The 26,135-nt window shown below is 42.4% G+C and overlaps 1 protein-coding gene across 2 annotated transcripts in view; it reads right to left on the reverse strand.

Annotated features, from left to right (window-relative positions):
* The window catches only part of arhgap29a (Rho GTPase activating protein 29a), a 77,614-nt gene that overhangs the window by 47,134 nt on the left and 4,345 nt on the right, over positions 1 to 26,135 (reverse strand). For both annotated transcript variants that reach the window (XM_014157339.2, XM_014157338.2), the window contains exon 3: positions 1,310 to 1,453. In XM_014157339.2, coding sequence (XP_014012814.2) covers positions 1,310 to 1,453 — 144 coding nt within the window. The remainder of the gene's footprint in view (positions 1 to 1,309; positions 1,454 to 26,135) is intronic.

The following is a 26,135-nucleotide window of genomic DNA, read 5'->3' on the forward strand; positions in this document are numbered from 1 at the left end:
GAATCACATGAATATTGGCTAGCTAGCCACAGGACTCTATGTGAATCACATGAATATTGGCTAGCTAGCCACAGGACTCTATGTGAAACACATGAAAATTGGCTAGCTAGCCACAGGACTCTATGTGAATCACATGAAAATTGGCTAGCTAGCCACATGACTCTATGTGAAGTCTTTCCAACTGTCACAGTAGAGCATGTAGATCGACAGCAGCCAGCACTAACGCTCACTCTGTGTCTGTCCAAGCCGCCATACAATAGCTTCCTTCAGTTCTGCTTGAAATGCAACCAGGCCGCATACCGTTGTGTAAGCCAATACTTGGAATCGACTTTGGTTCAATCACTTTTTATTCATTTGGTAGAATGCATTTAGAGTGGAAGGAAGGATAGGTATTTACATCACTACCACACACACACACACACACACACACACACACACACACACACACACACACACACACACACACACACACCTTTTGTTCCAGGTCAGTGTGTCACCGTACTTCGTTAACATAGAGCATTGCCAAAAGTATGCTGTCAAACCAGGGCCAGGCCGCTATGCAATTCCAATTGAGCAGAGGTATACTCTACTCAGAGATTCTTGTGCGCGGGCCAAGTGAAGAATTGCCCTCCATGGCTGATCATAATCTTGAGGAGAGGAGAGGAGATAAATGGGATTCCTGAGCCCTATTCCCTCAGGACAGCAACACAAAGCACAAAGGCTTCAGTCTTTGAGTCAAACACACTCCTCTCCCTCCTACCACTAGATTCAATAGGAATTCAGATTTAAACATTCAAATAATACATGGTCTGTATTTTTCAGTCAGGGGTTTGAATACATGCTGTGTGTGTTATTTGAGCAAAGTTCTGATATTTAGAGTGAATTCATCCTCAAAAGCTTGCTGCAAATACATCTTCTAGTTTTGCTAAACAGACAAACATGCTGGCCCTGTAAGGCGTAAGCACAAACCTTATTCCAGACCTAATCCAGCCAAATGAGGCCTGGGGGAGGTACAGTAGGGAGGCAAGGACTGTGAGCCATTAGGGCGGGAGACAGGGAGGCAGGAAGACAAGGAGTCAGGGAGGCAGGAAGACAAGGAGTCAGGGAGGCAGGAAGACAAGGAGGCAGGGAGACAGGAAGACAAGGAGTCAGGGAGACAGGGAGGCAGAGAGGCAGGAAGACAAGGAGTCAGGGAGACAGGGTGGCAGGGAGACAGGAAGACAGGGAGGCAGGGAAGCAGGGAGAGAAGGTGACAGAGAGTCAGGGTGTGTTTGAGACATGTCTCTATGCTCTAGGGAGTGCTGCTCACCTTTGACCTGTGCGATGACGGTGCCTGCAGCACTGAGGATGTCCACAGAGTTGAGGGTCTGGTGTTTGCTGATGACGGCCTTCAACACGCGCAGCAGCTCCCCTAGACGCTCATGGACTACCTGGTGGAGACAGTCCTGGTGCTCTGGAGGACAAACAGACACAAAGACAAGACTGTTAGAGACCCATCTCAGTAACACAATGGCTACAGTGTTTGTTCATATTCATATACTGTATAAGGCACATTTTATCTGGAGGGAAAAGACACAAAGGCACAACTGTTAAGAGAACCATCTCTTTAATATGTAAGTGAGTCCCACTCAGAACAGCCTCAATTCGTCGGGACATGGACTCTACAAGGTGTCGAAAGCGTTCCACAGGGACGCTGGCCCATGTTGACTCCAATGCTTCCCACAGTTGTGTCAAGTTGGCTGGATGTCCTTTGGGTGGTGGCCCATTCTTGATGGGCATGGGCAACTGTTGAGCATGAGAAACCCAGCAGCGTTGCCTTTTTTGGCACAAATTGGTGTCTACTACCATATCCCGTTCACATACACAATCCATGTATCAATTGTCTCAAAGCTTAAAAATACACTGATTGAAGTGGATTTAACAGGTGACATCAATAAGGGATCATAGCTTTCACCTGTCTATGTCATGGAGAAAGAAGGTGTTCTTAATGTTTTGTACACTCAGTGTACAGTAAGTGTTTACAATGTATGATAAGGATTTCTGAGTTATATATTTCAATATAAAGAGGAGAAACCAGTCAAGCAATTCCACCTAGGTGTTACTTCACATTAGTCAGACATGTGGATCTAATACTAGGTGTTAACCATTGAGAGAAAGAGGCCTTGGCGAACTCAGGTGTGACGGTAAACGTTACTACCTGATAACTAATGCATAACTAAACATGACCGGTAGTGGTCTTCCTGTAATTAGTGTAGTATTTATCTGCAGTGTTTACACATCCATAATAAAACGGACCATTACTAATGCTTCAGTAATTACAGTGCTGCCTGGCTCTACAGATGATAAGATCAAGAGCACTTTAGTATTCAACCAGCTTGTTAATGTATACACCACATAGTTAGAGGGTGAGCTCATCAGAAAGCAGCTGAATGGGAGGACAGAAATTACTAATCTAACAGTCTCCAGATGCTTTTACGACTCCCTTGAATCTTTGATCCACCACCGCAGGCGAGTGAGTGTGGCAGTGCCACCACTGATACAGCCTCGCAGTATGCACTGAGGACTGTTTTTCCCAGAGCCCAGTGAAACTGAGAGCCACAGAGAGGGTCAGAGTCAAAACACACACACACACTCGCAGGCCTGTCAAAGCCACATTTGTGCTGACGGTCGCCCCTGGATTACCCCGCGTATGGAAAAGGGGATCAGGGAGACTTTAGCCGTCTCCCCCTTTTTCTTTTATTCATTCCCCCTCTTTTTTGGAGCGGGACAAAAAGGGCCGGCGGTGGAACTAATGTTTCTGGGTGGATGTGGCTGCCATCGTCATGACAATGCCAGCTGTCCTCCAACCAGGAAATACAGCCAGCTGACCAGTAGGTGACTGTCGGACTGCTTCATATGGACCAACAGTAAATGTCAACAAGCGACTGCTTCATAATAGAACCACAGGGAACAAGTTACTGTAACAACCACTAGCTACATCTAACAACATGAAGTGACGACTTTATAAGGACTACCAGTCACAAGTCAACAACATCCACTAGCCCAACAAGTGACCTCATCATTAAGTCAAAACAACAAGTGAACCAACCCTAGATCAATGTTCTTTATTAGATGATGTCAATAAACATCAGATCGAATACGAGAGAGAACAGAACCCTTCATTGGATTAACAGTAACAGTGATTCTACCACACCAACTGATTGTATACTGTAAAACTCCCAGCAGCATCTCTGCTCTGCCAACAGTCTCTCTACAGGATGTCTGGAGTCTTCCCCAGCTCCATGGTAACCATACCCAGTTTCATGGCAACCGCCTCCATCCATCTTCTTTGGATGTCAAACTACAGCTACTTCCTGTGTCTGGAGAAACTGGTGCTTTCTCTTAATTTTGTTTCAGCCTGGCTCCTGCTATGGTTCAGCCTGGCTCCTGCTATGTTTCAGCCTGGATCCTGCTATGTTTCAGCCCTGCCATGTTTCAGCCTGGCTCCTGCTATGTTTCAGCCTGGCTCCTGCCATGTTTCAGCCTGGCTTCTGCCATGCTTCAGCCTGGCTCCTGCCATGTTTCAGCCTGGTTTTAGCCTGGCTCCTGCCATGTTTTGGGCTCCCGACTGGCACAGCGGTCTAAGGCACTGCACCTCAGTGCTAGAGGCATCACTACAGACCCTGGTTCGATTCCAGGCTGTATCACAACCGGCCGTGATTGGGAATCCCATAGGGCGGCGCACAATTGGCCCAGTGTTGTCCGGATTAGGGTTTGGCTGGGGTAGACCATCATTGTAAATAAGAATTTGTTCTTAACTGACTTGCCTAGTTAAATAAAAAATGTAATTAAATAAATGTTTCAGCCTGGCTCCTGCCATGTTTCAGCCTGGCTCCTGCCATGTTTCAGCCTGGCTCCTGCCATGTTTCAGCCTGGCTCCTGCCTTGCTCCCTGTGAGGAAGAGCCTCACAGTGTGCCTCTGGCCTCCATAATGCACAACACTGAGCCCCATTATCCAGCAGGCTGTAACTGCATTAGGGAGTGGAGGTATGGTGGGGGTACTTAAACAGGTCTAATTTATCTCTGTCTATGGAGATTAAGATGTTGTTCTGTGTGTGTACAGGTTTAATAAAGACTATTTGGTCTGATGTGGGTATGTTGGGACAAGATCATAATGAAACAAGAATGTAATGCAAAAAGAATGTAGCTGAGTGATTCATAAAATCCCAACTTCCTACTCTGTTGGGGTGTTCCCCTCGAAGGAGCACATTCAGCACAGTGCAGCTGCTCACCACAGGCTCTCTCTCTCTCTCTCTCTCTCTCTCTCTCCCACTCTATCACTTTATTGTCTCCCGCTCCTCTCTATTTCTCTCTCTTTCTGTCTGTGTTATTTTGCCATGAAGGACATTTGCTTCACAGACCTGCAGTACCGTCTTTCCCAAGCTAGTGTGTGAGTGGGTCGTCACCCATGAGATTGGGAAAGACTTAAAACCCAGCCAGCACACAATGATCAGGTGTGTCCAATGATTTATATATATACTACTAGACTAACTGAACTACCATTGTAAAAAAGATTTTGGAAGCTATATAAATGCATTTATTAATGTCTATGCCTTTGATGTTGCCAAGTTTATTATATTACACACACCTTAATGCATACTTTTAAATTATATTATATGAGCTAAACGTACAAATAATTTAAAAAATCAAATCAAATAAAAAAACATTTCCCTTAAAGTAATTTTTTTTTTTAAATGTTACTGTCCCCACTACAACAACACAATACTTAAATACATTTAATTTTGTCCTTGAAACATTCCATTGGAGGACTGCTTCTTCTGGGGAAGTGCCAATATGGCCGACCAGTGGCTTCAAAGCCTCTCATTTGCCAATAAATAGCATCAGCAATCAGGGGTTTATATACTGTACATCATTGGGTGGGTCAGGGTTGCCAGCCGCACCAAACCTCCAGTTCTTTATTGGCCAGGGGTTAGATTAGACCCCTATTCAAAGACAATACACTTTGAATGACAATGCCCACACAATGGCCTGAACCGTCTGTCAACACATACAGTACATTATGGCCCATTCACATAGACACAGAGTAACAGAATCCTCCACTGGAGGTGGTACAGATTAAAAAGCCTGAATGCCCCATGAGACAGAGGCTCTTCCTTCTGCAGGCGCCTCCTAACGGCTGTTGCTTGGTCTTTACGTCCAGGCCATCCTGTATGGAGCTACTAGAAGGACATTACATTTAGTCCACTGGCCCAGCAGGACACAGGATGATGTACAGAGGCTGGTGTTTTAACCCTGTGCCTCCCTGTTAGAGAGGAGCACAATGGGACAGAACCCTGTTCCCACCAGGGACCTCAAGCTCCGGCAGGGACCTCCAGCTATCCACACTTCTCCCCAGCATAGCGGGTGTAGACCCCTGTCTGTTGCAGCCACAGGCCTGGGAGACTTATTTCACAATGGATGAGAGGGATGAAAACAACCCTCACTCGGAGTACTGGGAACTGGAAGAGCCGCTTTGTTTTTACTTACTGTGCAAAAGTTTTAGAGCAAAACAATTATGAGATTTGGTAAAAGGAAAAACAAATTAATAGTATGCTAGCTGCCAGGAAAGGAGCATTTTTTTCACAATGTAGGAAAACCATCAGTTTGCTGAGAAGAGTCTGTTTGAGTGGGAAAAGCTTTCCTTTTGTCTCAGAGGCCATTTGCAAACAGTGGGGCCTGTCTGCTTGAGGGCCTGCCTGCCACATGAAGCATTTTTTGGAACAATAAATCACAACGCCAGGCTTTTCACTTTTCACAGGAGGAAAGAGGGAGAGGAGGAGGAGGGGTGCTGGGGTAAGGAGGGAGGGAGGGTCGGGTGGGAGGAAGCGAGGTTGTTTGGTCGGTGGTGGTACCCTCCCCTGGGTTTTGTCCCAAACATGCCCCTTTAAACCCACATCCAAGCTTAGCCAGGTTATGGGAGAACAGAGAGAGACATTCCCGGGAACGCTCTGTTGGGAATAGAAGCTATAGGGATCCGTCTCCCATTCCAATGAAGAGGCCAAGGGAGCGAGAGGAGAGGGCTTGCCAGAACCACATCGCCACATTTTTACTTCATTAGCGTCATGGAAACCACTGCATTCCAGCCTGGCTGTGTCTCTTGTTAGGAAGTGGGGCGAGCGCAAGGGGTGAGGGGGGGGATCCATAATAAAAACATTGTTGGATCATTCACCATCGAGATGACACCTCAATACGAAAACATTCAAAGCCCCTCCGACTCTATAGGCAGCTATCTAATGAGTTAGGCATTCAAATAGGCATTTCTTTCGCCAACAGAGGTCATGTCGCTCAAAAGGCATGAGTGATCCTATGTATGGATCAACCATGCACTAGGCTCCACATAACAGATTCCTCAATATAATGCTGACGCAACTGAAATAGTAACTTCTCATAGACCAGGGACACCCTTGTCTTTTGAAAGAATAAAAAATATCTAATTTGATATGTTAAAATGTCGCACTCTCTTATCCAATGGCATATATGTCTGGGAAAAAATGTGATGCCTTAATGCTTTCGAAAAAAATACTATTTGTCCGTGGAGTGACAGAAGGATATATTTTCAGCAACAACAAAAACACTGATTTTCATGATCCTTAGCACGAACGTCATCATGTCATGATCCTCTCTTGTAAACACCTAACTGTCAATGGCCTCTAATGGTTGGATCCATCCGATATGACTTGGCAAAATTCCTTTTCCTGTGACCCTAGATATGCTCAGTCATGCATTGAAAATCATGGGCGCAACGTATTATTTATGCCTCAAACCATTTGAGAAGACAGAGGGGGCTTCACGGTACAAAGCAAGTGTGAAATCACTAAACATGTCACAACTGGGTTCAGAGGGGGCCCGATTAAACACAAGGAGCTCATAGGCTAACATAGCTTTGGGATAGTTAGCACTGGCTGGGCTTAATATGGTGCTGGGTCTGGACACCCCGTGTTAGCCATGACTAACGTCAATCACACGGCCAATCTCAATGTGTCCCATTTGAGTCAACCTACAGCTGGACATTCGTGTGACTTCCCCTCTCAAATAATCAGCTAGGGCTTTGGTAGGATGGCTTTGGTAGGAGGGCTTAGGTAGGAGGGCTTAGGTAGGAGGGTTGTCAAAGAAAGAAGTGTATTACCGTAATCAGTTATAGTCTACTGGCAGTAGGACTTAAGAGAGCTTTAGAGGACTGATCAATGCATGACTTATCATCTCCATTTTTCAAGATGGAGTCATCCCTATACTTTTGAGTGATTCTCACAGAAAAAAAAAACAACAACATATTTTACACTTACATTATAAAATGTCTGCTAAACTTTATATGTTAGACCTACACCGAAGTGTAGCTGAGCACATTGCCAAAAGCTGCTAAAACTCATGGTGATTTAAAAGCCAAGGCTCGCTGAGTAGGACGTTCCACGGCAGTAAATCTGTGAACGGTAACTAACAGGCAGGCTCCTCCTAATAAACAAAATCAACTATTGTGTCCAAACTTTAAAGGGCAGAAAATAACAGGCCTGCTTAAATTTTAACAGACACTGTAAGCTTTTTATAAGAGGCACCCCAGCAGGTGGACCGTCCAGTGGCCAGTGTAGTGTGAGGCAGACACACCTGGATTCAAATAGTATTTGTTAAGTATCCGCACTTAACTGAGCTTGCCTGGCGTAATCAAACCAATGGAATAATTCCAAAATATGACATTGGCATCCCGTAATCCGAACCATCAATTTATACACTTAAAGTTGGTTTAGAGAATGTATTTTACACTAAGGAAACGTTTTACGATGAAATTGTCCCCAACTCTCAACTGGTCATTGTGTCTCCTAAATTAGGTAGGCACATTCCCTCATATGACGTGGAAATGCCCAGCAGTTAAATGCTTCTGGGACACGGTTACAAAATACATTTAGAAGTGCATGAATGTAAATACTCAATCCTTTGCATCTACTATATGACTTAATGATAATAGCGCCATGAGTATGTCAAAAAATCAGAAACGATTACTGCTGGCAGGCAGCACTGCAATCACCTCACTCTTTCCCAATTTGCCGGTGGATACAGTTATAACATTATAATTATTGACAGTGAGAATGAATGGCGCTAGTCAAGGAACAACTGAGGCCTGGAGAACACATTTGACTCTGTAAAGAATAATCTCAGCTGAAGCCCAACACAAACAAATAAACAATCTATAAAGTACAACCATACAAAAAAATTGATATACAGTACCAGTAAAAAGTTTGGACACGTACTCATTCAAGGGTTTTTCTTTATTTTTACTATTTTCTACATTGTAGAATAATAGTGAAGACATCAAAACTATGAAACAACACATATGGAATCACGTAGTAACCAAAAAACGGTTAACAAATCAAAATATATTTTATATTTGAAATCTTCAAAGTAGCCACCCTTTTCCTTGATGACAGCTTTGTACACTCTTGGCATTCTCTCAACCAGCTTCATGAAGTAGTCACCTGGAATGCATTCCAATTAACAGGTGTGCCTTGTTAAAAGTTCATTTGTGGAATTTCTTTCCTTCTTAATGCGTTTGAGCCAATCAGTTGCGTTGTGACAAGGTAGGTTTGGTACACAAAAGATAACCCTATTTGGTAAAAGACCAAGTCCATATTATGGTAAGAACAGCTCAAATAAACAAAGAGAAACGACAGTCCATCATCGACAGTCCATCATTACTTTAAGACATGAAGGTCAGACAATCTGGAAAATTTCAAGAACTTTGAAAGTTTCTTCAAGTGCAGTCGCAGAAACCATTAAGCGCTATGATGAAACTGTCTCTCATGAGGACCGCCACTGGAAAGAAAGACCCAGAGTTACCTCTGCTGCAGAGGATAAGTTCATTAGAGTTACCAGCCTCAGAAATTGCAGCCCAAATATATGCTTCACAGAGTTCAAGTAAGACACATCTCAACATCAACTGTTCAGATGAGACTGCGTGAATTAGGCTTTCATGGTCGAATTGCTGCAATGAAACCACTACTAAAGGACACCAATAAGAAGAAGAGATGAGCAATGGACATTAGACCGGTGGAAATGTGTCCTTTGGTCTGATGAGTCCAAATTTTTGATTTTTTGGTTCCAACTGCTGTGTCTTTGTGAAAGGCAGAATAGGTGAACGGATGATCTCTGCATGTGTGGTTCCCACTGTGAAGCATGGAGGAGGAGGTGTGATGGTGTGGGGGTGCTTTGCTGGTGACACTGTCTGTGAATTATTTAGAATTCAAGGTACACTCAACCCAATTGAGATGGTTAGGGATGAATTGTTCCACAGGGTGAAGGAAAAGCAGCCAACACGTGCTTAGCATATGTGGGAACTCCTTCAAGACTGTTGGAAAAGCATTCCAGGTGAAGCTGGTTGAGAGAATGCAAAGAATGTGCAAAGCTGTCATCAAAGCAAAGGATGGCTACTTTGAAGAATCTAAAATCTAAAATATATTTTGATTCCATGTGTTATTTCATAGTTGTGATGTCCTCACTATTATTATACAATGTAGAAAATAGTAAAAAAATAAAGAAAAACCCTTGAATGAGTAGGTGTGTCCAAACTTTTGACTGGCACTGTATATATATATTCAGTATATGTACCTACTTTCATCTTTATAAAAACCTTTTTTGGTTTTCAAGCTCATGAGGAAGGGGTGGTATGTGGAGATGGGGGGACTGACAAGCAAGGGGGGTACGAAGGGGTGGAAAACATGTTTGGATGGAGACATGTTGGATGAGTGGGGTTGGGGGAATGGGGTGGGAGGTTTGGGTTGGAGGCTCGCTTCTTCTCTTTTTCCATCCTTTACATATTACATGTATTATTACTTTTTGCTCTGTGGTATGATCATGGGGATCAATGCTTTGTATTTGTGTACTTCAAAAAAATATATATTCTGTTTGAGTGGCAGCCTACGGGTGGATGCGAGCAATTAAATGTTATGAATTTGTGTATTGTGCCCCGCCTCTCCCAACAAGAAAATTACCAAATTAATAAAAATAAATAAAAAGTATTTGAACCCAGGTCTGGAATGAGGCAAGGCCTTTCCCACCCTCCACTCTCCCTCCTCCACTTCCTGTGGCCGCAGTCAGCACGGTCCACCCCTGCACCCCGGAGTCGGACCACCGGCGGTTGGGCCACTCCACACCGGATTAGCGGATTACATGGCACTGTTAAAGGACAGAATATTGGCCTTCCCAGACTTCCCCTATTTTTCCCCTGTCCTGCCAGTGCCTCCCCTGCTGCTTCACCTTTCAAACGCTCTTTCCCATGACTGCACACAAAGAGGGACCGTTTAAAAGAGAAACTCTTCCCCCATACACACACACAGCACCTTCCCTTCCGTCTAGGTCTGGGCTCCTTTATATTCCCCACCCGACCACTCATTCTACTCTGCAGGCCCTGCCCCAGTCACACAGGTTAGCCATTACATTAGTCATTAGCATGAGAAAACACTATGCAGAAAAAGTCAGTTCACTCAATGAACTAAGGAAGGCTGGGAATTTGAGGTCAGAGCCTTTTTGTGTCAGTGACAGAGAATATTTTGCATGGCACGTTGAGATGACATGATGGAATGGTGAAGTGTATTTAGCCAACCTAATAAGCTGTCTAGCTGCCTGGCAGTTGATTCTCTGAAACAACTCATTGGCCCAGGTCCATTAGAGCTCTGAGCCCTTTCCTTAGCCCTCCAGTGTCCACAGATCTGACAGGACGTTTCGATAGGTAAAAGCAACATGATGATCTTACACCAAGCCACGTAAAGTGAACGTGGTGCTAACGTGGTGCTAACGTGAAGCTAACGTAAAGCTAACGTAAAGCTAACATGAAGCTAATGTGAAGCTAACGTGTAGCTAACATAATGTTGCATTGACATAAACAGCTCTTTTCAACTTTATGAAGAAACAGGAAAATTAACTACTTCAATGTTATTGGAATTCCCTACGTAAACTCATTACACAAAGGTAGGACTTGGTTTACTTTCTGCTAAGAATGTTGGGATATAATAACAGAAAACACATTTTGAAATTAAAACTCCTGTGAGTGATAGATATTGGCTCCAGATTAAAGCTATCTATCGTGGGCTTTTTAAACACAATGCTACTCCCAAGTCCAAGAGTGAATGAATTCTCATGAAAATATTCCCAAAATCTCCTTCCTTCCAGCCAACAACTATGTTTACCCTTGGAGATCCCTCTATCCCGTTCCCCGGTCCTTTGCATATCAATGAACTGCTTAGCGTGGAGTCAAGAATTAGCTTTTCCTCCTTTTCATTTCTGCACTGAGCTGCCTGTCCGTCACACTGAGGGAAGACAGTCAACCTTTTTCTCCTGATCCCCCCCCCCCCAACTCCTGTTTGTGAGCCACTCTGAAGCCTGGCATTCCAACTATGCTTTATTTAATAGAGACTGAAAATCCCCCACAGTGCAACCTCTCGCTGGCGGCCAAGATCGACTGGTATTAGCCAGACATCTGAGACTGAGACTAGTGGCCCACTCAGCGCTGCAGCCCTGTTTAGCATGGACTGGGTAGCTCCATCAGCCCAGGAAGCTGGAGGCTTTACAGGCCTCAAAATGGCTGAACTGAACAGGCTCTTCAGCACACCTGTCAGTAGGTAGAATGGAAGCAAACTTTAACCTAGCATCAAGGACAAGAGGACTTTGTTTAGCTTCGCTAGCATCCTAATCCTGCATGAATGGCGTTCGAACGGAAGACTTGGAATGGAACAATCTCTCACTCTCTATGTTTGCATCCCAAATGGTGTCCATTTTCCCTACATAGTGCACTACATTTGACCAGGGCGTATAGGGCTTTGGCCAAAAGCAGTGCACTATATAGGGAATAAGGTGCCCTTTGGAACGCAGACAATATTGCGTGGAGAGAGAAGTCTCTAGACTGAACTAGTGCACATACTTGGGCAGGGCCTGTGGACAAATTAATTTGTCCTCTAAAACATGAAAGCAAAATTATTCGTCAAATAAAATAATCTTATTACGCAGAGACATAATGAACTGTTTCAAAGGAATCTTTGATTCCCCTCCAGGCATCTGTAATGGTATTCGTTTTGGAAAAACAAGGGTGTTTGCGTTGCGAGTTCAAAGCACCCGTTGTCCAACTCAATATCGTCATTGTAGGGTGAATGATTGGAGCAGACAGGATCAATGGTAACAACATGTCCATGGCTTTTCTATTTGGGCTTGTCTCTCTCTCTGGGCTGGGTGGAGGAGGGAAGATGGTGATTATAACATGTGTCAGCCTCTCTAGAAGGACCAGGGGAACATCTTCATGCCAAAAGGCCGCTTGCGAAATTCAAAGAGGCCCAAGAACCAGTCTCTATTCACCGTCCATTATGAATTATGTAAATGTAGGGCTCCTTGTGCTAAACAGATTCAGTCACAACAATGGCTCCTGGGAGAACACTTGATATTTGCTCCAGGGAGGTATTGTTCCCCTCCAGAAGAGGAGGTTCAGACGGGAGATGGGTTTATTGTTAAAAGTTGGACCCTAAGCTTTGGCGGTTCCCTCGCTCTATCCCCTGTCGTGTACCCCCTCCTTCCCCTCCTCCCTCCTCCCCTCTCATCCTCCCTCCTTTCTACTAAAACCAAGTCCTCATTTGTTTTTTGGGGGGAGGGCGGGATCTTGGTACGACGCTGCACGGTTCGTCCCAGCCACGCTTCACGCTCAGTCTGTTCACGTTTTGTTTAGGTCGACATCAAACAAGGCTCCCCCTTGTTTCACGTTACTGCAACACTGAGTGGTTTAGCATAATTGAGTATGATGGGTAAAGACAGCTCCCAGTTCTCTCACCAGTCTCTCCAGTCTTCAGATCTGTCTGACAATAACCAGTTATGAGTTCTGCACAGCATGGGTCCTCTCTCATGCAAGCGTGCCCTGAAGGTTCAGGCCCATAGAGGCTAAACAAGGCCAATTAATCAGAGCAAACATATCAGGACTTGAGCACAAAGTTAAGATGGATCCTGACACACAATGTGCTGCATGCAGTAAAACACTAACATCAGTAACAATAACAGACAAACAACATACCACTCAATTATATAACCACTAGCCACTGTTTGGTTAGCAGACTCCACTTCTCAGGTGTATTTAGAGCTAAAGATCGAATCTGCATTTGGGGAAACAGCTCCACTGTTTGCCCCAGCGCCTTTGTTATAGTTTTTGTTTTGTTGACGAAGCAGAGGAGAGGAGCATCCGGCAGCGTGGTAAAAAACCTTTCAGTACACATTCTGCTGTTCTGTCGAGCACGCAAAGATGTCAGGGGGGAAAAAACGGTGTTTGTTGTTTGCAGTAACTTCTTTATTATTGGAATATCCTAAACGGATGTGTAATATTCACCAATTTAGGATTCTAGCTTTAAGGCAAAGATTAGCCCTTCCCAGCTCCTGCTATGCATGTTGGTACATAGTGCAGGATGTCACATTAATTATGGTTGGTCCTAGACAACTTTAATCCATCATTGTGCTGGGAGTGGTAGATTCGAGGGGTGACTTAATCTAATCCAATGGATACATTTTCAATCTTGGTTTCAAATCCTTAATCCAAGATGGGAGACAAGCAGGAGGTCATGTGGATTGAAGGGTGGGGGTCTGTTGAATGTAATCTAACAGTCAAATTGGCCATCCTTGGTTTCAGTTACTACATTTGTGATTACATAAATATTTAATAGCTATGAATATGAAGCTATAATGTTCAATGCATTCCTAATGTTAAGCAGGATAAATAAGGGACTGTGTTGCAAATACACCAATTATTTAAAGCTACAATCAGCAATCAATAATAACAAAGTGCTTCCCTGCCCCTGTTTCGGGAAAAAGCTTAGGGATGGGGCTAGAGAAATGAATCACTCTTAAATTCATAGACAGAGCTATGGATGCAAGGACTGGCCATCCATGATATCAACATTATTGTTTTAACCATGTTATGAGCCTATATATAGTGTATGTTTACATTTACAATGTTTCCAAACATTGGAGTAAAACAAGCTTATATTTTGGGATCTGATGCTGTACGGCAACAGAACTAAAGCTCATGAGGCATTTAGAAGTTATATTCTTTAAGAATAAATGGGTACATATCATTCGTTCATATGTAAGAAATGGGTGTAGCAACTGCTGATTGCACCTTTAAGGTTGTTTTGAGGTGTTGATTTCAAAGGCATGATCCGGATCTATTCCCACCCTCTTCAACTGTAGCACTGTGATGGGTAACAGTCAACAGGTGAGTAAACGTTTGGCCAGGTAGGTTGATATCCTGCTATCCTCTCCAAACGCTTAGTTCCTCTCTAACAGATGCCTCCCAGGTCATTCTATTGAAGGCTACAGGAGACATGGCTACAATGCTCACCCTGTTGGGACAAAAACAATGACGTTTACCAGACTACCTCACGTTCGTCGTGGTGTGTGAGGTCAACTGTGGTGACAGAGTAAATAATGCTCGCTAGTGTTCTCAAGTGTCGAGGCTCAAGTACAATCAACCAAACAAACAAGCAAACTAAACAAAAAGGTTCAACTTTGGGCATGGACAGCATTTCTCTGACTGAATAGTCAATTAAGGCTGACAATAGCTTATCAATAGGTACTTCAAAAGAAAAAACGATATATAACTCTTTCCTCACAAACCTGATCTGAACAGTACTGTACTACCTCATGACAATGGGAAAACATATGTTGAAAAATCAGACAGACCAGTCTAGTACTGTATAATGTTATGTCAGCAGCAAATCATAGCCGGTTCTCACACATCCCTCCTTCCATGACTAAACAGAGAGATACGTCTGCATTGTGTTTGTTCCTCCCACACCGTGTCTCACAGGCACAGTGGCTGCATCCAATATGGCACACTATCCACTACATTCACTACTATCTGGGCAAAAGTTGGGCACCTTATGGTGTCTAACAAACGCCACCATGTTGGAGCCCACACACACCAGCCACACACACACCAGCCAGCCAGCATGTGGTGAAGGGCCTCCTTCTCTTACTCAGATGGACCCCCTTCCTGGAACAAATTCACCCAGGCCTTACCGGCGCCCATAACCATAAATCTACTCACTGAGAGGAACAGAGGCAGAGAGGGGGAGAAAGATGGACGGGTAGAGAAAGCACGAGAGAGAGATGGATAGAGAGAAAGATGGAGAGAGAGAGAGAGAGATCAAGAGTGAGGTGAAGGGAGAAAGAGAGAGAGAGGTGAAGGGAGAAAGAGAGAAAGAGGGGAAGGGAGAAAGAGAGAGAGAGAGAGAGAGAGAGAGAGAGAGAGAGAGAGGTGAAGAGAGAAAGAGAGAGAGGACGGGGGAACACAAAAACTCCCTCAGCTTCCACGTTGGAAACAAAACATCCTACAAATCTTCACTCTGAGTGTGGTAGGCCATTAAAGTCTACAAACCAGCACAGAGCAGCCAGAGGATGGCCACCCGCAGCCTGCACGCGCTCACACCGCACAGGGCGCCTCCTTCTGCTGCTTCTTCTACAGGCAGACTTTACCCGTTCCTCCGCTCTCTCTATTAACTATATTTCAAACCACGTTTTCCCTCCGTGGAGGCATAAAAATTCCGGCCATATGTCACCTCATCCCACACTTCAATCCCCCACTGAGAAGTTAATCTGCAGAACCACCTCTCGCATGGTCGTTATACATGATGAGGTCAATGCCCTGCTGGTTTATACAAGACCAGAACAACAACAAAAAAACAATTAAGCTAATGTAAGAAATCCTTTCAATCAGCTTATTAGCCATTTAGTGGAGTGTAGATCAATCAAATGTATTTATAAAGCCCTTTTTACAACAGCCAATGCCACAAAGTGCTGTACAGAAACCCAGCCTAAAACCCCAAACACCAAGCAATGCAGATGTAGAAGGCTATGCTTCAAAAGAAGCCTGTAAAATCACTCAGAAACAACATTTACTGACTTTCTCATGTTCTGGTCTGTGGTTCAAACATGTGGTACATCCAGATATATTGTCAAACGGAGTGTCGTAACTGATGAAGTCAAGGCACACCATGCTGGACTAGGCTAGGTGAATTTACAGTGGCTTTAAATATGGATCCAGTCTCAGCGGCCATAAAAGGATTTTTTTTAAATAAAGAATCAGCTGGAGACGCTTTACAGTGGATCTCAGACCCACAGGGAAATCTCCAAACAGTGCCTCGCTTGCTACATCCATTCACACAGTCTGTAACCGCCAGTGAACAGGCCATCAGGGGATAATTTTAGGTTGGTATTTCACAAGGGGTGATTTTGACCACAAATCACTGAAAAGCATTTTGGGTTTTCTCAAAGGACCCATGACAGAGCCACTTTCCCACAAAGCTTTGGTATCGTGAAGGAGGGCTGCAAAAAAAAGAAAAAGAAAAGAGATGTATTTATCCTTCCTGCTGTACATTTCTTTTTACATTGAAACCAAATAACAAAAGCCTGATAGAAAATGAACTTGCTAGTTGAAGTCACAGAAAATCATTCGATCTGTTCCTCTAGTCAAGGATTATCACATGGGAAGAGTGCAAATAGTCATTCCCAAAACCTTTCTGGAATGCTGCCATGAATTACTCCTATAGACAACATCGGACATGTTAGACAGAGAATCCTGCTATGTGTAACACAACACCTGGATAGATGTTCTCAACAGCTACCTGTTAGACATCCACTCACACTGTGAGAAAATCATGTGCACGAACAACTCACCCTTATCAGTAGCACAAGTAGTGAAGTCATCTAGTAACAAATGAGTCCCACACAAATGTGTTCCAAACATGAGGGGGTGAGTCACACAGACGGGAGACTTGAAAAGGAGAAAGTGTTGAAATAGAAGTCTGACTGCAGTTGTGGTTGTGGACAACGTCCAGAGAAAATGTCAAATTAATGTTAAACACACACACACGTAAAAACATAGGGCAGTAAGTCACAAGAGAGACACGCTTTAAATCCATCAATTAAAAGTGTGGATATTGTGGCATAACTGGTGATAGTGAAATCCACCATGAAAAGGTGTGATCACATGCTGAGATATGTGAAGTATGTACAGCAATTATGTACAGCTATAACAGGACTGGATCTTATCCTCTTATAGGAAGTACAATACCATTGTTTCTTATCTTTTCTTATCTGGTCTTATCTTTTATCATGTGTTTATTATATCAGTCATTTCTGGGATTACTGAGATAAAACATAGACACTTCAGCCAGTGAGGATGTACATACTAGACTACATTGCATCTCAGGATGAAAATCAAAGGGCTTTTCACCTTGCCATTGAATAGAAAATACATGACCAAACTCTACCTCTAAACCCCACTGCTCCTTACACTGCCTACCCCTCAAAACATTCTGCAACGGGGGGGCAAAAAAATCACATTTAGCTGATCAGAGGGACCGGGACCCCCATCTCTAAGGCATATTGTGGTACAGCTTGGGGTAGTGGAGGTCTTTAATCCCTCTCCATGGACTCTGTCTGCTCTGTGCCTCACAATGTGTGTGGAGTGTCTGTGGAGGGTCTCCTCTTACACACACACACTTACACACACGCACACACACACACGCACACAAATACACACATACACTCTCAGAACCCCTATGTGCTCATTGCTCAAAGGCATTCCCTGTCCAATGTAAGAATGATTAATTTACTTTTCCTCTCAAATGAAAAGGAGGGTCAAATTAAACTTCAATGGAACAGCAGAACCTCACAGTAATCTTGAAAGCACTCGAAACAAGAGCAATAATTGATTTGGGTGCTTTTATCTTTTATGTCGTCTGAATTGGGAAGCTCACTGTTGGCCCGCAACCTCTCAGTTTGAGGTCAAAGAGAGATTTAAAATTAACGAGAAGAAAATTAAACTCATGGAAAGAGCTTGGTTGGGTAAAGTACAGACCAATCAAGTCAACCATCCGGCAGGACCAAACAGGCCTAATGCAACTATAGTGTGATAAAGTCTGGTTCTAATTTACATTTTTACATTTACATTTTTGTCATTTCGCAGGCGCGCTTATCCAGAGCGACTTACAGTAGTGACTGCATACATTTTCATATTTTTTTCTCTCAACATTTTCCATAATTCACAATGTTTTAAAGAGACAGGTCCACGATGTGTTTCCAGAATATTGTAAATCGCAAAACAAAGGGAAATAAATGTTTCATCTCTAAATCCACCATTCATTTGTGACGACAGGAACCATTTTAAATGGGGAGTAAAGCAACTGTCAGCCATATGGACACCAGTGACAGCATCGGCTCATATAGAGGTTATCACCACCCTCCATTGACACCCCCCCCACTCCCTCATCTCATCACAACAGCCCCCATCATTGGCCAAAAAACATTTATAGTTATCAACGGTTCAAAGCACTACCATTTGGCAGAGAACACACTTCACAAAATGACTTCACAAAGAAAATCACCCAAAAATCACAATTTTCATTTTTTAAGTTTACACTTCAGTTTTTTTGTTTTTTTTAACAAAGTGTCCCACACATTTAGCAACTGTTGATCTAAGGCACTAAAGCAACAAGTGAGCATTTGTTCTGCTGGAATGCAGGGTATGCAGAGAGAGAGAGAGAGAGAGAGAGAGAGAGAGAGAGAGAGAGAGAGAGAGAGAGAGAGAGAGAGAGAGAGAGAGAGAAGAGAGAGAGAGAGGGGGGGGATGGGAGGAGGGATAAAACTAGCCTACAGCGGAGAGGCAGAGAAGGGTTTTTTTCCCACCCCTATCAAAATGATTAGCTGTGCCTATAGCAATGGCCAACATGGTACAGGTCAATATTGATACAGCAGTTAAAAATACACTCAGGATCTCCACCAATAGTTTTCACTGGGGAGAGACGGGGAAAGGTAGCTGGCGGACTGAGAGGCCGGAGCTAAGAAAGGGGGAAAAAAAGAACAAAGGATTCTTAGAGTATCAACAGTGAACATAAAATAAATGATAGGAAAGATACTGTATGTGACATGAGAAGAGAGAGAGATACAAATTACATGTGTTTTGCACAAAATATCATGAACTTCAGAGTACAATGAGGCAGATGCTAAATTCAGCACACAAAATAATGCCGTTCAAGAGCAAATTGGGTTGCATCAATTAAAAATGTTTTCTGTTCAAAAGACCAACCTGTATCTAAGTGTGAGTGAATCTTAAGATAATGCCAGGTAGACTAAATTCCCTTTACATTCTAAGACACTACCACAACTACCACTGTGTGCAGATCAGAGCTTGCCTGTAGCTGACATGTGTCTGATTGAAGAGCCAGTTGGTCAGCGTTTAAACTCAGACAGATAGACACTGGTGGTCAAGGCGTCTGAAAGCAGCCCAACCCCAGACTAACAGACTGTCCTGTCTGCCCTCTCAGAGTGTTGCTGAAAGCCTGGGTCACACCCCTGACAGGAGAGGCTTCACATAGAGCCTGGAGTTTCTTCCAGTTGTCAGAAAAAAACTCCTGGCCCTACCCATACAGACATACACATACACTGCCTCAGTACGCCAGGAGGGTCACGTCTTGGACCAAGCCTCCACACCGACATAGTGGTCTGTTAGCCTCAACACTGTACATCTATACAGATGCCATATCTCAGGGTTCCCCAACTGGTGGCCCGCGGGAAAAATTTGGTCTGCAAGTTGTTTTATTTTGCCCCCTCCAAAAAATGTTGGACGTAAAAACTCCAGGAAATCAGCTCCAAGTGATTTAAATGTATGAAATGTGTTCCCAAGTATTCCCACGCACAACAGAGAGACACGTGCATGTGTACAAATCTAAGCAAGGTTTGACATGATGATGTTTTAGTCAAACATATCTGTTTGGGCTTCTTGCGCTCAATATGCAGTCTACAAATGATTTGTAATTATGTTCTGGCCCCCGGACCATCTACTTAAGAAAAAATTTGGCCTATGGCTGAATCTAGCAAATGATCCCTGCCGTATTTTAATTTAATCAGAAAAATGTTTACTTGTAGTGTATACAAGATTTAAAAAGGCTTCTAAAGTTTGCAATTTCCACTTAATAATGTCAGATTTGCCCTAATGAAAAATGTATCAACTCCTACAAAAATGCACATTAATTATGATCCACAACAATTCACATTTCCTGTTGCTGCATAATTATATTTTCCTGCTGTGTGACACTAAGTCAAATGAAGATCATCTGTACATGACATGAGTTACACAACATACTGAACAAGCTAACCTCAAACTGACACAGGGTATTCATCAACATATAGAACAGATTCACTGTATGTTCATACATGATAAGGCACATCTAGTGCCCCTTTTTTTCGTAAGGGGGAATACATTTCCCGTAGCGCCCTGCTCTCTTCAGCTTGATCAAGTCATTTTCCGTTGGTGTTGTTTTTCATTATTAAATGGCTGACACACAGAACAACCATCCTTCTGCCTCAGTGAGCCAGGAGAGAATGAGATAAACACCACACACCTGTCCTGTCCAGCCTACCAGAGCACAAATACAGTGCCTTTCACTACAGTACACACACAACAGTCTTTAAAAAGATCGAGAAATATCAGGCTGCATCCACAAAAGATACCTAAACGGCATGAGCCTCTATCTAACTGGGGAAACCAGTTAGTCCATTATTAACATGAAGAACAAGAAGAAAGATCAGACAACAAGTTTGAGGAATACACATAATGTAGAATCACACAGTTTAACTAACACCTGAATTTATAGGAATCACATCATAATTTTACATATATAAAATAAATAGCTGTTTCTTGATCATGCTCACTAGCAGGGAGATTATATATTTAACCATATAGGCATCCTCCTTAACCATGCAAAATATGGTTAAAGAAAATAACATGCAACAAAGGTCCATTCTTACCAATGATTACACAATATATTGCACTCACTGACCTCCAAGACTGGTCAGAGCACCAAACGACAGTTGTGACACTGACTAGGACGAACCCCACAGAAGTAATCCCAATCGATTACTGACATGTCCCTCACAAGTGGCCATTGGACAAGGTCATGACCTCTCAGGATATTTAAAAAATAATCCACATTGTTAAGACATCATTATGAAAGTCATCTCAAAGCCTGGACAATCAAAACATGCTAAAACAAACCGCCCAAAAAAACCACTGAAAAATGCTTTCACAAAGATTTGTAAAGTGAAGTAAGTGTCCGTCGCCAGTCCATCCAAACTAAATCAGAAATGACTGCAACCAACTGATAATCGCCATTTAAGGTGATATACATTTTTTTTTAACTGAAAAACTGCATTAAAAAAAATCTTACTGGAGCTGGCTGTGGGGTTCCCCAGGGATCGGTCCCAGGGCCACTGCTATTCTTACATGGGAAAGTATATATCCAGCCAAAACTGCCAGTTATCTACAAGCATGCTAGTCTGGAGAAGCTACTGCTTGAGACAATGGGTGTCAGACTCACATCACTGACCGTGAATACAGAGCTCTGTTGTCAAGGTCCAAGAGTCCAGACCTGAACATTACGCTTGACTGTTGGGTCTGCTATGCTTTGCGTGGCAAGAAGCTGGAAAGGGAAAAAGGGAGAGGAGGATTCCCTCTCTCTCCATGAATGGTCAGGGTAATGAGAATCCCTAGCTTTTGTGAAGAACAGCATAGACAATACAGTCATAAATTGATAGGGGATTTAAATCACTTCCAATCACGCCATAAGCCAGTGATTCACAACAGCAGTGTGTTATTACACTTTGCTAAAGCCCTGCCCTGCACTCCCAACCGCCAACAATCACACTTTGAATACGGTCAGTGACCCGAAACACTAATCATTTTGATATGATCAATGTCATGCAAGTTCATTTCCTCAATTCCATCTGTAGTGACTAGAGTGACTCAAGTGTTGGTTTGTGAGCATGAAGATGAGAATGTAGTCATTAACATGTTTAAGTGCCATTAAACAATGACCGATCTGATTTTATAGCCTACTTTGCATAAAGCGACAAGAGCTAGATTTGGACACTAAGGCATAACGTTGTCATTTTAAATCTGGTTCAAAAATTACATGATTTTATTAGGGCTGTCAGAGTTTTACTCAGCTAAGTTGAGTTAACTTTTGTAATTTTTGTGAACAATATATTTATTTTTACCCCAATTAATCGCATTCTCTGAAAGCATTCAAAATACACTGAAAACATCCAAATTACATCATCTAAACAGCTAAAAACAATAATAAACTTTCAAAACAAGTTGACATTGAGGTTAAAGAAAGCGTGTTTACCAATTTACCTGATTTTGCTTACCGTTACTTTGGACAAAATGAAGACATAAATATTCTTGTAATGCTTTTAGTATAAAAAAAATCTTAAATTACAGCTTAATTTTAGAAAATTCTCAATTTGCAATTAATCACAACTAATTCTGCGATTAACTAGATTACATTTTTATAATAATTTGATTTTCCTAATTTAGCATGTTGTGGAGTGCATCCTCATCATCACTTCGCAGAGATAACTTCACCTGTTTTTCTATCATACATTCCTGGTAGTTTATCATTCCTCTTCACTCAAAGTTAATCTTTGTTTGAGGTAACATGGGTCTCAGGCCCTTGCTTCTCTCTCCACTGCTCTGTATTCAATTTCCTACAGGGCGCTTTTTCTACTTTTGCAAATCTGCCCTTTCCTGTATTTAGCCTAACTGTGGTCGATTACTGGAATGCTTTCTTACAGTCACATGTTATGGTTTCACTAACCAAATTTACATAATGGTGTGTATATTGGGCTGCCAGCACCGTGCAATGTAGTTTATTAGCGTTAGAGCAAGGTCATGATCGTTGCCTCAGGTGCTTTCAATTCAACACTGCAGTTTAAATAAGGTTTGCTAACTCACTGTCAGATATTTCAAGGCATAGAATATATAGGACTTAAACGTTTCCAATAGCTAGTGTGCTAGGTAGGTTTTAGGTTTGGCTTTGCAGCACAGACAGGCATTTTGAACTGGTTCCATGAACTCACTGACTTGGTTAAATAAATCAATGAAGCAAGCTGCATGGACAAATTTGTACTATGACAGAAATGCAAACTTGAGTGCTTGCCTGAGCATTTGTTGTTAAGACTAATTTGAATGAGTGACAAAACCAGGTAGTTCACCTCGTACCGACAAAACAAGTTCCATTTGTAGAGGACACCTAATTTTACCAGGCGGTGTCAGAGGAAGGCCCTAAACATTGTCAAAGACAATTTAACTTATCGTTACTCTTGTGTATTTATTCCTAGTGTTAGCAATTTTCTATAATTTTCTATTTTTCTCTCTGTATTGTGGGGTAAGCATTTCACTGTTAGTCTACACCTGTTGTTTACGAAGCATGTGGCAAATACAATTTGATTCCGTGTATTATTATTAAGTTATAAGTGAATTACCTACACTGAAAACCAAAATACATTTTCAATAGGTCATTTGTGAGGTCAAAAGTGGTAATCAGTGTTTGTGAAATATATTGACCTTAGGCTTAAATGAACCAGCACAACCCTGCGCAGAATTTCCTCTTCCCCATGTTGATTTATTACTTTGATCAGTGAACCGGTGACCACTCCACTCAGAAGTTCCTCAAGCTGAAAAACACCAGTCACAAGTTCTGACTCTCCAAAACCCTGTCTGATCCAGCCAGGTCAAGCACTCTGCCTGACCTCCCTCTCCTCTCCAGACAAAGGCTGAGATTCCTCAGAGGCCTGGACGACATGGCACTACTCTACTGGGAGGGAGGAGAGGGGTACCACCACATCCATCCAACCCCCCTCACAGACAATCATTACCCAGGAGAGGGATTAGCGAACCTGGGTCTGGTCCAAGCCAAGGGCCCGACCCAACAGCACCGGCAGCACAGGAATGCAATAATCACACAGGCAAGAGCAATCAACCCCTTTTTAATCTGCATTTACTCTTCCATTTTAAAAGCATTTTCCCAATGGATTAGAAATGCACCACTTCAGATTACTGATGGGTTGAGGAGGAGGAAAGACCATTCATTACTGGAGTATATTACACTCTGGATGGAAGCTGGTGTGAAAATGGGCCCTCTGAAGCCCTGGTGCTCATTTTCATTATCTTATACTTCAGGTTTTTAATCTAAACTGGAAGTAATACATTTTAAAGGACCTACAAGGAAGACTGTATAGAATGTATAGGATAAATATAAGACAGACTCAGAAGGAAAAAAGTTTTTTCTTCATTCCACGTCCATGTCTGTCCTACCCCACCTTCCCCCTACTCCCACCCTTCTAAAATATGTGGAGTAGAAAAGCTCAAATACTCCCCTCTATCTCTCTGTCTCTCTCCCACTGAGCTGGCCACAGAAGGAATTCCTCATCTGAGAGGTTCTGCTTTGAATGACTACCTTTCGCAATATACAGTATGTCCAACACGAACAAATGACAGCAGAACGATATTTTCCCCAATGTTACTAGCTTCAACAATTTTAACAATGCAAACAACATCTAGATAACAAGATAGACAGTGCCCTCTTATTATTGGGACAGTGAAGCATTTTTTCTTCTTTGGCTCTATATTTCAAATGTATAGATATCATAGAATAACGATGAGGTAAAGTGCAGACTGTCAGCTTTAATTTGAGGGTATTTTCATCCGTATCGAGTGACCATTTAGAAATTACATCACTTTTTGAACATAGTTCCCATATTTTAGGGGACCAAAAGTATTGGGACAAATTCACTTATGTGTATTAAAGTAGTTCAAAGTGAAGTATTTGGTCCCATATTCACAGCACGCAATGACTACATCAAGCTGGTGACTCTACAAATTTGTTGGGTGCATTTGCTGGTTGTTTTAGTTGTGTTTCAGATTATATTGTGCCCAATGGAAATGAATGGTAAATAATGTATTGTGTCATTTTGGAGTCACTTTTATTGTAAATAAAAATTCTACATGAATGTGGATGCTACCCTTACTACAGATAATGCTGAATTAATTGTGAATTATGATGAGTGAGAAAGTTACAGACGCACAAATATCATACCCCCCTTAACCTACAACTTAAGGACTTGTAAGTAAGCATTTCATGTTAAGGTATTGTAAATGTCCACCTGTTGTATTCTGTGCATGTGACAAATACAGTTTGATTTGATTTGAAAATGCTAACCTCCCCTGTTATTGTAATGGTGAGAGGTTAGCATGTCTTGGGGCATGATATTTGTGCGTCTGTAACTTTCTCACTCATCATTATTCACGATTCATTCAGGACGATCTGTAATCATGGTAGCATCCACATTAATGTAGGAATGTTTAGAAACATATTCTATTGTTATTTACAATAAAAGTGACTCCAAAATGACACAATACATTTATTTACCATTCATTTCTATTTGGCACAATCTGAAAAATCTGAAACACAACCAGAACAAAGAGCAAATGCATCCAACAAATGTGTAGAGTCGCAAGCTTGATGCAGTCATTGAGTGCTATAAATATAGGACCAAATACTTCACTTTTTACTACTTTAATACATATATTAGTGAATTTGTTCAAATACATTTGCTCCCCTAAATATGTATAAAAAGTGCTGTAATTTGTAAACGGTTCACCCGATATGGTCGAAAATACCCTCAAATTAAAGGTGGCAATCTACACTTTAACATCATAGTTTTATTTCAAATCCAAACTTTCGGAGTATCCCAATATTTACAGAGGGCACTGTATATAAAATAAATGTAAGATGTGTTATGATCACAAACACCTGATAGGTGCAGTGAAATGTGTTGTTTTACCGGGTTTATAAGGAAATGGATCACATTCTTCTACGTAAAGGTCACATTAAATCATGTTAGTGAGTGACAAAAGCAGCAGCTTTAAAAGTTTTGGCCACATTTTATTTGGATAGTCCGGATAGTCATACTATCAACAAACTATCTGTTGATAAGCAACTGCTTGCTAAGGTTACGGTTAGGTTTAAAATACGGGTTAGGATAAGGATTAAGACTAAAATGAGGCCTTTAAGAGAGAGAAAGAGAGAGAGAGGGAGAGAGAGAGAGAGAGAGAGAGAGAGAGAGAGAGAGAGAGAGAGAGAGAGAGAGAGAGAGAGAGAGAGAGAGAGAGAGAGAGAGAGAGAGAGAGAGAGAGGGAGAGTCAGAGAGACAGAGAGCGAGAGAGAGATAAAAAAGAGTCA

The sequence above is a fragment of the Salmo salar genome, chromosome ssa19 (assembly GCF_905237065.1).
Source record: "Salmo salar chromosome ssa19, Ssal_v3.1, whole genome shotgun sequence".
Classification (NCBI taxonomy): domain Eukaryota; kingdom Metazoa; phylum Chordata; class Actinopteri; order Salmoniformes; family Salmonidae; genus Salmo; species Salmo salar.